This window comes from Poecilia reticulata, linkage group LG7 (genome assembly GCF_000633615.1).
Source record: "Poecilia reticulata strain Guanapo linkage group LG7, Guppy_female_1.0+MT, whole genome shotgun sequence".
Taxonomy (NCBI): domain Eukaryota; kingdom Metazoa; phylum Chordata; class Actinopteri; order Cyprinodontiformes; family Poeciliidae; genus Poecilia; species Poecilia reticulata.
Window position 1 is genome coordinate 13,137,960 of NC_024337.1, and position 11,054 is coordinate 13,149,013.

The window sequence follows — 11,054 nt, forward strand, 5'->3', positions numbered from 1 at the left end:
TCTCAAATACAGAACAAAAAATATAGAATTTGTTTCCAGACTTCATCCTCTGTGCCAGTTTACATCTGTCCATCATCTATCCGTTTGTTCCCATAAAATGCGTAATTACATATTTTAAATACATATTTTTATATGGATAAATTTTTTAATTTGTTTCATTATTTAAAATGTGACATTTGTTCATTTATTTCATAGTATATTCTACATTTAATTATCTTATGACTATAGTTTATGCTGCTCTTTTAGATGAATCAACTTGGAAAATTTGAACTCCATGAAATTGTTTTAAATATTTAAAATTTAAATTCTCGTGTAGTTTGCAGATTGGATTACAGCTGAATATTTCATCTGATTGTGATCCAGATTTTTCTGCGGAGGAAGAATTTGAACAAACTTATTCTGAATTTATCATTTGTGTGGGTAATTGTAGCAGTAATGGCCGCCGACCAACAACCTTTAACCCGTCAGCGCCAAACTATTTCCAGTTCACTTTGTAACGATAGTTTGGTTTTTCTAGACCGCAACCCAGTTTGTGAGGAAACCCGCAAACAAGAACATTTATTCTGTTATAAATGTTCAGTTTTTCAACCGGAAAACTGAATTTACTTCACATTCTGCAAACATTTGTTTTCTGTTTGCTCAAGAACCTTTGACCTCTCACTCAGTTTCTCGTCTGGTTCAGAGTTTCACRCAAATCTTAACATTTAGATAAAATAATTCAGGAAAAACAGGAAGTGTTAATCTGTTCAACACATTTATTGAGCAAATGTATCAAATTAGTTTTTGTTATACATCAACAAAAATTGTTCACAGTTTACACTTAAAGAAAAAAATAATTTTGCACTGCTGCCAAATTGCCTGGTTAACATCGTTATTTGGCAGAATAAAGGTTCAACAGCAGATTTTAGGGAAATTTACAAGAGGCGRGTTCCAGATGAAAGACCTGTCGCTGTTAAATGAGCTGGGGGGAAAATAAAAGAGAAAAAGGACAAATGGGACAGTCTCCTTCCCCAGCATGTCTAAATTTACAAACCAGTCTGTCCAGTGGCTTTTAGTCAGTCTGGAGGGGTTTAATGGGATTAGTTTTTTCTGACAGGTTCTGTTATTTCTTACACAAAACAGGGAAAAACAGAAAGGAAAAAAAAGCCTAAAAAAGGTTATTTTCTCTAAATCATGGGTCACTAAACTTACATTTCACCACCGTGAACTGAGGAAAACTATAAATAAGMAATCAAACAGAAATTAAACAGTATTCAGCTTCTGAATCTTACATGAGTCTTAAAAGTGAGTCTATAGTCTTAATTTATGGCACTAAATAACAGTAATAGAAACTTCAAGCGCTGCTCAGAATGCGTTAGGCAACACCCCCCTCTACAGGCCGAGCCTGGTCACTGCAGTGTTGTGTTCTCCACAGCCATCACGGTACCACAAACTTACATTCAACCCTTGTAAGTTTCAAAAATAAGTCAATCAAAAAAACAAAAACATAAGACCACATAAGAGTTAGATTGAGAAAAGGAGAAAGTAAAAAAAAAAAAAAAAAAGCACCAAGTGCATCGCAAATTGTGCCTTTTCTGATTTTAATATTTGACCACCGGTTCCATCAGGTTTTACTTCTTTTCTTTCTTCTTCTCCTAAAAAAATAAACAAAAAAAATACATTAGTATAACTACAGAAGATGAGGGTCAGACAAATTTTTTGTTGATGAAATTACAAGTCGTCATAAAATTATCAGTTAATATTAGCAGAATAATGACGCAACACCAGAGGGAAGTTGTAAAATTACTTTAAAAAAAAAAAAAAGAAGCTGCGATAATGAGCACAAGGTTTTGATAAGTTTAATCCATTAGATTCATTCTKCAAAATCAAATGTGTCATTTTCACAACAGTTTCAAAGTCCTGCTGATGCCAAAGTATAACTTCACAAGACGCTCAACATTCCTCACTTTTACTTTTTCATAAAACTTCTAAATTATTCTCCTAAGATTACAATTTTCTTCTGGTAATAAGACACCGACGCAGAAGTTTCTCTGAAAATATTCTGAATTTATTCTCATGACGGTTTGTCGYACAAATATTCTCATTATTCCGACTTTATTCTCTCATTGTTACGATTTCTCATGACTTTTTCCCGATACTATTTATTATTATAACTATTTTCATTATTATAACTATGACTTAATTCTCTTATTATGAATTTATTCTGGTAATATGACTATTCTAATTTAACTTTTCATGTAATATTACAACTATTCTCATAATATTAGGACTTTTTGTTGTATGACGTATCGTATGACTGCTCTTGTAATACTGACTCTATTCACGTATTATTACGACTTTATTCTCATAACATGACTTTCATCTTGTATTATTGTGACTCATCTTGACCTGTTATGACTTAATTTTCTTTTTTTCTTCCATTAGCCTACAGCCCAAAGACTAAACTGYGTTTATAAATCTTTTTCAAGAGTTCTCATCAAAATGTACTTAAAAGAAACCAAAGAGAAATGTCCAATATGAGAGTTTTATTAAAGTTCAGCTGAAAGTTTTCTGTGGTTTATAAAATTGTTGTTGGCCCCATAAACCAGGCTGGATTGTAACCAGAGAAGAAGAAAGCAGCTGGAGACAGGAATCCACCCTGACCGGTGATCAACTGGCTGAAAACAAAAACCMTGGGTACATGCTTTCTGACAACACTCTTCAGCGTGGAGGCGGCTACAGAGTGAAGAAAACTAGAAGTTAATCATTTTCAGTAGACGTGAGGTGTTTAAAAATTTGGAGGAAGCAGAAATGAGAGAATTTAAAAGGGAGAATTCATTTTTCAGGCCGAGAAAGCTCGAGCTTTTAGAAGATAACAGAAAGTTGCAGTTGCTACATTTTAGCCTTTTCAGTTTTCAACCTCTGTCCTTCTGGAAACTGTCAACGCGAAATTCAACAAGTTGCTACATTCCTGCYGTCATTTGCAGTTTTTTTCACTTCTTGTAAATAGTCTTGTTTTATGACAAAATCACATTTTTATTTTTTATCACCCATCGTTGGCCATCAGTTTCATATTTCTTTGGATCAGAGTGTATCTAACAACGGTTTCCAAAGCCTCACTGTACAGACTGTAATTCTTACCTCCTTTACATTTAAACCGGCAGCTGAGAGGAAAGAGGAGCATCTTAAACCAGCTGCAAAAATCCCTTCTGATAGCTCCTTCAGGGAGAAACTGCTGGATTTTTAATAACTGCACAGCATTTTCTTACACTGTATATTTACTCTCACTCAACATTATATCATTCTGTTTTTGTTTTAAATCTACATTCTGTATTGTCCAGGCCTTGGAATTGGGCCTCTGCCTCTTTAAAAGCTCCTGCTCTTTCTGAAACTCCGCCTGCAGGAAGTCATCACRACAGGCTCCTCTATGAACGCTTTAACAATGTTTTTGTCACCGTTACTCTGAGATGCAGCTCCCATAATGAGCYCAGCAGACACACGGTTCCACCAGGTGTTTGCTAATTGCTACAGGCTAGTCTGAAGGAGCTGAGTGGGGGAATCACAGAGGAGGGCGGCTTGGAAACTTGGAGCTGTGAGGAAATGATTTAAATTCCCTGCCCATTTGCTGCTGTTACACCTGAATTTCCCCACTGAAGGACAATAAATATCATTTCTAGTCTAATAATACTTTAAAGGACATCAGATTATGCTATATTTGGGATGCGCCCATTGGAGCATAACTATTTACAACTCTTGTGATATTTAGCCTGTAAAAAGTTAAGTCGTATTGATGCAAAGTGGAACTGCTCAGTTTAGACAGCAGCTGTTAAACATAATTTTTTTTATTACATTTTTAGGCTCTGGTGGCCTGTATTGAACAGTAAAATGACAGGAAATCTGGAAAAGAGAGAAGGGAAGAGACGCAGCCATTGATCTGAGACCAGGATTCGAACTCAGGAGTACCGCCTCTGCACACGGCGAGCCACCCAGCGACCTCTGACCTCTCATATTAACGAGTCATCAAGTCCTAGCAACAGCTCAGGACGTTGCAGCCATACCTGTTAATGTTTATCTGCGGCCCCATCATCTTCTCTACACATCAGAGGCAGGTTGTGAAATCTCTGCACTTCCTCTCTTTCTCTACAAATATAAAACATTTGCCTCGGTCTTTACATTGTGAAGAAGCCTAACCAGCCACATGAGGGGAAAAAACTTTTAAGATTCTTAATAAGTGCTCTTATTTGYTGTTTGTTTTTTAACAAACTGAAAATATTTAGAAATTTTGCAGGTTTTTCTAATTGAAATACCTCATTTATATCATCATTTCAACTGAAGATGAGCGAGYTGTTTAACTTGTTTTAAATATGACTACCTTTAGATTAAAACAAGCTCATTTTTYTGTGCAGTGGCAGCAGAAGTTGGCAAACCTCAGTAAATAAAACTGAAAGTATGTTTAAAGCTCCATTTGGTGTTGGCTAAATGAAAAACAWGAAGAAAATGACAGAAACCTCGTCAGATKATGATGCGATGGATTCTTCAAAGATAAAAATGTAAAAAAGAAAAATCAAGGACATTATGGACAACCCTGACCATCTTCTGCACGAGTGTCTTCAGCCAGAGGCTTCTTCAAATTCACTGTCATACAGACTGCTACAGGAGATCCTTCCTGCCAACAATAACTCTTAAATGAGTTACAACATTTCATTTCCCTTTGGTATCAAGAAAGTATTTTTGATTTTGAATGTGAAATGCGTTTCCTTCCTGTCTGCTGAGCAACTCCAATGATAATTCACAATCGGTTGGCAAATTTTATTTCAGTTTGGAGGCGCGGGGAGCCAGAGGAGCACTGGCGACACGCTGCAGGAACGTCTCTGCGACCCGACCCGTGACTAATGCAGGATGGAGTAACGTTTCTGGAGTTTCTGTACCTTATCGTTCATGGCCAAGATGATCATCAGCTTTCTGAAGATTGTGATGAAATCCAGGAACAAGTCCACACAGTGCCTTAAAGAGCAGAACAGACGAGGTTAGGACCATCTGCCTGGGAGCCGATGGCGACTCTACGTGCATTTGCATGTTATTTGGTTAGGAAAACCAAATTAGGAGGTCCAGGTGAGGCGTGGCGACAGCAGATAGAAGAACTCACCACACGTAGTCCTTGTCTCCGTTCTCTGCCTTCTCGATGATGAGCTGAGTGTCAAAGAGGACGAAGCCGCACATGACCAACAGACCGAGGTACATGTGCACCTGGCAGGGACAGAAATACACAATGTGATGAACAACAACACYGTTAACTTCCTGGTTCAATAAAATAAATAGATAAAACAAGGAAAATGCTGTGGAAAACCTACTTTTGAAATAAATTTTAAACCACATACATGGTAATACGTGCACAGCACTCAAAGTGGTTGTAATTTTCAACTTAACAGAGCAATTATCAATACATTAGACACCGATAGAAGCAACGTACCGTGAAATCACAAAACCATAAATAAAGTGGAATGAATTACAGTCTGCAGTCTAAACATCCAGGATTCAGAATGCTGTGTTTTTATCAGCAGAGATAATAACCAAAGTGTTTTATTTTTATTTAAAGGTGACCTACTTTGCTTCTTTTAAAAGATTAGGATACATCTATGGGCTACAAAATACATTCTTTACATTTTTTTCCACCAAATCATTGTCAGATATAGAGATTTTAGTCAGAAGGAGCCGTTTAGGGGCTCCTGTCACTTTAACTTCAAATAAGCTGCTGCTGCTTTCCAGACACCAAAAATCATTAACTTGCTGCCAAAGATTCGACTGGATGTTGTTTTTTGTTTTTAAACGCTCTGGCTGTTTTTAGAAGCAGTTGAAACACACAGAAATACAAAAAGGTGCAAAATGTCAATTTTGTAAATCCAATTTAAGAAATACATTTAAAAGGTCCAGATTTAGAAATATTGGCTTTTTTTTTTTTTTTAAACTCCCATTTGAAATTGTTTTAGTAATCCTAGCTGGTGCATCTCTAATTGTAATTATCTGATGATTACGCTTCCAAAAATAACTGAAAGTCATTGAAAGGGAAGAAAGACAAAGGTTTTCTTTTGTCTGGATGTTTTCCACGTTATCAGATTCAACAACGAGTCATTCAGCAGTTATGCTCAACATGGATTTATATGCAAACATGAATGTGAACAGTAATAACATCCGCCGTCAAAGAGGGTGAAAATAAAGAAGTTAGGGTAGAAAAATGTCTGCATGTTTCAAGACTTACCTTGAACAACATCATAGACCCGAAGAAGATGTTCATCAGAGACATGAGGAAGAGGATGGAGAGGCCGGACATCAGAGTGCCTGAGAGCACAGGAAGTGGATTCAGGGTGAGGTTATAATATTCAACCAAAACAATATGGCTTCCAGCAGAGGGGTCCTTACCTCCCAGGAACAGGTAGCTCCTGCGCTTCGCATAGAGCGCGCTCAGAGTGAAGCAGATGAAAATCACTGAGGTTCCCAGGAAGGCCGTCATGATGATGCTGGAAGGAAACCAACCAGAGCGAGGAGTAAATCCAGCTGCCCAAAGCTCTGGAGGCTAACGGCTAAAGCGTGTTTAGATAATAAACACACATTAATCTGTCACGTACCTCGGGTTGACCGCGATGACAAAGTCCAGAGTGGGGCCAAGGCCGACGCCTGGAGAGGGAGAGAGGAGCGTAAACACCGCCATGAACCTTCGCATGATTACAGACCAACTTCCAAACGTACAAATTTAGACTGGAAATAAATCAGTTTACCTGTGAGGAAGGCAAATCCAGCAAGGATTCCCAGTCTCTTCTTCTCTGTCTCAGGGTTGTGGGGTGTCATGGCGAGCCAGAACATCATGGCCAACGAGCCGATCACAGACAACACGCCGCCCTGGAGGGACGGCACACAGCAAAGTCATCTCACAGCCACGGCGTTTGGTTGCAAACGTTTATTTTATGGGTGTTTGAGTTCCTTTTATCAACTCTGAAAACTGTTTTAACTTTAAACTGTGCTTGCATTGTTATTAAAGAGTTTTAGGATAGAAATTTGAAGACTGTTTGTGTTCTGGAAGAAACTGAAATGAAATGATGTAGTATGAGGTCATATATTCACTAACTTCCTGTTTAGAGATATTAAGAGAATTTTTTAAAACATGTACACCTCAAAGGCTTTGAATGAGCTTTAAAGCAACATTTGAAGTTTAGCGCATGCAAAACGCTCTTATTGTGAAGGTTAGAAGGAAGTTGTGTCTCAGTTTTTCATTTGTGCTGAATCGTTTAACAATGTAGCAAAAAAGTTCATAAGACAGCTGGACACAGAAAGCCTCAAGCAAACCATTAACAACAATAAACCTGACAACTTGATGACAAGTTAACAGAAAAATAATCCAGGTAAAAGGTTCATCAGGTAAAAGGAAGTAGAGATAGATGGCAGAACAATAAAATATTATGCAGCATCTCCAGCACAGTTTGCAACCAGAACACAAAACAACATTCAACAAATGTCCACACAAAGCATGGCTGCGCAGATGGCTGCCTGGAACCATGCTGGGGTAGTTTATGTGATTAGATCACAAAGAAATGGAAGTTAAATCCGATATAAGAATTTGGACAAGATAAGATTCATCTTTACATGTTTTAACAAGACGTATTAAATATAAGAGAAGAGCCACCAGCCTCATGAAAGAGCTGATGAACAGAACATGCGGCCTCTTCCGTTTGCTTTCACTTTCTCTAAAAGGTTAAAATCATCAAATGGAACAAAGAAAGGAAAGAAGCCGCGTAGCGACAGAATGTAAAACATCCACACCCAAACTGGTCTTTCGCTGCCGGGACAGACTTCATTAGACCTCTGAGTGTTTTATTCTGGCGCTGATCCGTCAGCTGGCAGGGGAAGGTTCTGTGAACCGGTACCGTCACGTTTTATACCAATCTAAGTCTACCTTCAGACAGCAGGCTCCCCAAGCACCTGACATGATACATTTTTCTGGACTATAAATTGTAAAAGTAATTATTAGGATTAGCTAAAATATTGTTGTTTTGAGGCCAATTTCAAGTAATATGTTGATAATGGCATAATAATAAAAGTTTGACCTGTACATCAGAATGGAAATGATCAAACTCTTTACTTTATCATGCGATTAATTAATTACTTATTGTTTCCATGTGCAACCCATATCAGAGTTTGAACGGTATGCTGCATGTTATTGAACATTTACATCATGACATTATGTGTCGTGATTCTACACCAGAAGAATCTGGACGTAAACAATGAACTTGATTTAATCAGTATTTAGGGTAAATGTTTGAGTATTTCAATTTTATTTCTGTAACAAGTTTGCCGCTGCTCTTTTTGGGGTCGTAACCCGTTAACACAGAAATCTGATTGCGGTCACATTTAACTAGTAGAATGAAGAACCACGCAAAAATAAACAGGATTTTATAAAACTAAATAAAAAATTTAATCAAACATCCAGATCAGCTGTGTGAACGTAGAAAAATGTACAGCTGCCTTATCAGTCCAGACCAGCCTCTCCACACACATATCTCAGTGAACCTTGGCTGCCCATAAACGTCTCTCTAAGCACCTTGTTTTAAACTCTTTAAATCACTTTTTTGAAAGACCAAACTTCTGCTGAATCACAAAGGACCAACATTTTGTCAATGCTGCATCTCATCACAGTCGTATTTCATTCAAATCTGACTTATTCCACCCCTGCCAGTGTCGTTTTAAGGAGTGAAGTTGTTGTTGTTTTGGGTTGGTTGGTTGGTTTTTTTTAAAGCAAATGAACTGTAATTGGTCATAAGACCATGGCAGAGACGTGGCGGTTGGTTCGTAATCTTTGAAAAGTTTTATTTCAACAGAATTAGCTCAAGTTTGTCTGCTTCTGCTGAACTTCACCATTTAAAAGCTCAACCTACTCCTGTTGCACTTCATTCTGACCTACCTGCAAAAGGCGGGTGACCACGTGAACATATGAGCCGGCTGCGGCCACAAACATACAGACAGCCAAGCTGGAGTACACATTCTTCAGGTGCACCTGGGTGGAGTGAGATCTGCGGAGAAGATTCCAGCAAAAGACGCATGAGAGATGGCGACACGAGTTAAAGCGTCTGAGCGTCACACACTGAATCGAAAGCAAGCCTACGTACATTTGGGAGAACCTGAAGATGGCGTCAATATTGATGTTGCGGTCAAACACGTTCATGATGGTATCGGGTATTCAGGATCTTAAAGAGCGTTTTGATCCAACAATGCCTCCTGTGAAACAAAATTAAATTACCGCTTCATTTTATTGACCTTTGATCTTTATTGTATGGTCATAAAACACTGGTTTGTGTAAGAGAGCACAGATGCAACGATAGTTAAGGATAAGGATTTGCTAACGATTCATTTTACTGCACATACATGTTTGCACCTTTTAAAATAAATCATTTCTAGCAAAGATATATAAATAACAGGGCTGTCAAATAATTTAGCTTTGTGAGAAATTGAGTAATATGATGTGTTGTAATAAAATATAACTTAAAATAAATAAAAGTTTTCCTCACTGCTTCTCAGAGCTTTTAACCTTTTTTGAGATCTTTAAAAATGTAAGCTGTTTAGCATGCTAAGTGTGAACTTGCAACTAAATATATCAGCAAACAATAACTGCATTTAAATCAGTCATCTGAAATATTAATATTAACATTACACTAAGGGAAAGTGTGATTTGACAGAAATCAGCTAATTTGATGCTTTAACCTTTCAAACAGGTAATCTATATATATGTATTCGATCATGGGGCTTTCTGAAAATTGTTTATTCTAAATAAAAATTAATTGTGTTAACACACAAACAATAACTAATATATCTATTACAATAGGAGTTAATAAATATCAAATTCAACAGATAATGTCAACAACAGTTGGATTTCCCTTTTTAGTTTTTACACTAGTCTGAGTGCAAATAGATTTCCGGATAATTATTTCTTGTTCTAGATATTTAAACCATTTCAAACATGTTTTAAATTATTAAAATGGTATAGATATTTAAACAATTTTCAGTTCAAATCTAACACCCAATATAATACAATACAAACTCAGTGATATTTTCTCAATAAAAACAACTATTATTTTAAATAGCCTACATTTAGAATCAATCACCGACTGGTACTCCATTAAAACAAATATAATTGCGTAATTTAAACAAGACGTTAAACCACTGGTTAACATCAAATGTCAACGGCTAACTAGCACATATACAAATACACCGAGCAAATAAAAGCTGTGTAAACAGACGCTAGAGTTCAGGTTTGCCGTTCAAATTTAAAGGTAGCCCAAAAGTTTATTTATAAATACAGACAAAAAAAAGCGCTACGTGGTTAATAGCTGTTGTAAAGTCAGCGTTAACTAACGTCGGTAGCCTAGCCTAGCTCGCTAGTTAGCTACCTAGCTAACGGTTGCTAAATCTGTCAACACAACTCGACGTCTTCGGTATTTTTCAACAGGAAGCCGCTGCTATAACCAGTGGCGATTTTACAGCTAGCATTAAAATACACCCATCCAACAAAATACATTGGGGCAACACACCTACTGGGCTCTGCCTTCCGAAATGTTCGGGAGCTTTCCTGGATCGCTCGCTGCTACAGTTTCTTAACAAACCAGTACGTGTCAGTCAGATCGAGTCAGTCTGCTGATGTCACCATGGAAACACCCAGAAGACTTCATGACACCGAAGTCGGCACTCGATTTGTAGCTTCAGTAAACGGCTCGGTCCACCTTTGATCAGTTCAGCAACTAAACTGATTAGATTTGATCAAACCATCGGTGAACTATTCCATATTGATTGTAACTTCTTTAGAAACAGGTAGTAATAAGTAAAACCTGGAATTTATTTGTGGAAAAACTGACAACAACAACAAAAAATCTTAATTGGGGTCTCTGTATCCAGAAGTTGTAATTAAATAAGAGCAGTATGTATTTTACAGTGGTGGAGAAAGTACTCAAAAAATTTACTTAAGTAAAAGTACAAATACACAGTCAAAAATGTACTTAAGTAAAAGTCAAAGTACCACATTAACATTTTACTTA

General features: G+C 37.2%; 1 protein-coding gene across 3 annotated transcripts; it reads right to left on the reverse strand.

Annotated features, from left to right (window-relative positions):
• Positions 1 to 737: 737 nt before the first annotated feature.
• Positions 738 to 10,664, reverse strand: tegt (testis enhanced gene transcript (BAX inhibitor 1)). Of its 3 annotated transcripts, XM_008414647.2 has the most exons (10): positions 10,554 to 10,663; positions 9,135 to 9,243; positions 8,930 to 9,038; positions 6,753 to 6,873; positions 6,603 to 6,651; positions 6,397 to 6,494; positions 6,236 to 6,315; positions 5,126 to 5,226; positions 4,908 to 4,983; positions 738 to 1,634 (listed from the first exon to the last, which is right to left on the reverse strand). In XM_008414647.2, the coding sequence occupies exons 2-10, from the start codon at positions 9,188 to 9,190 to the stop codon at positions 1,611 to 1,613; spliced, it is 714 nt and encodes a 237-aa protein (XP_008412869.1). In that variant the 5' UTR covers positions 9,191 to 9,243; positions 10,554 to 10,663; the 3' UTR covers positions 738 to 1,610. The 3 variants fall into 3 exon arrangements, with proteins under 3 accessions (XP_008412869.1, XP_017161474.1, XP_008412868.1); XM_017305985.1 differs by lacking the exon at positions 738 to 1,634 and having other exon boundaries at positions 4,774 to 4,983; positions 10,558 to 10,664; XM_008414646.2 differs by lacking the exon at positions 738 to 1,634 and having other exon boundaries at positions 4,774 to 4,983; positions 10,554 to 10,664.
• Positions 10,665 to 11,054: the final 390 nt, after the last annotated feature.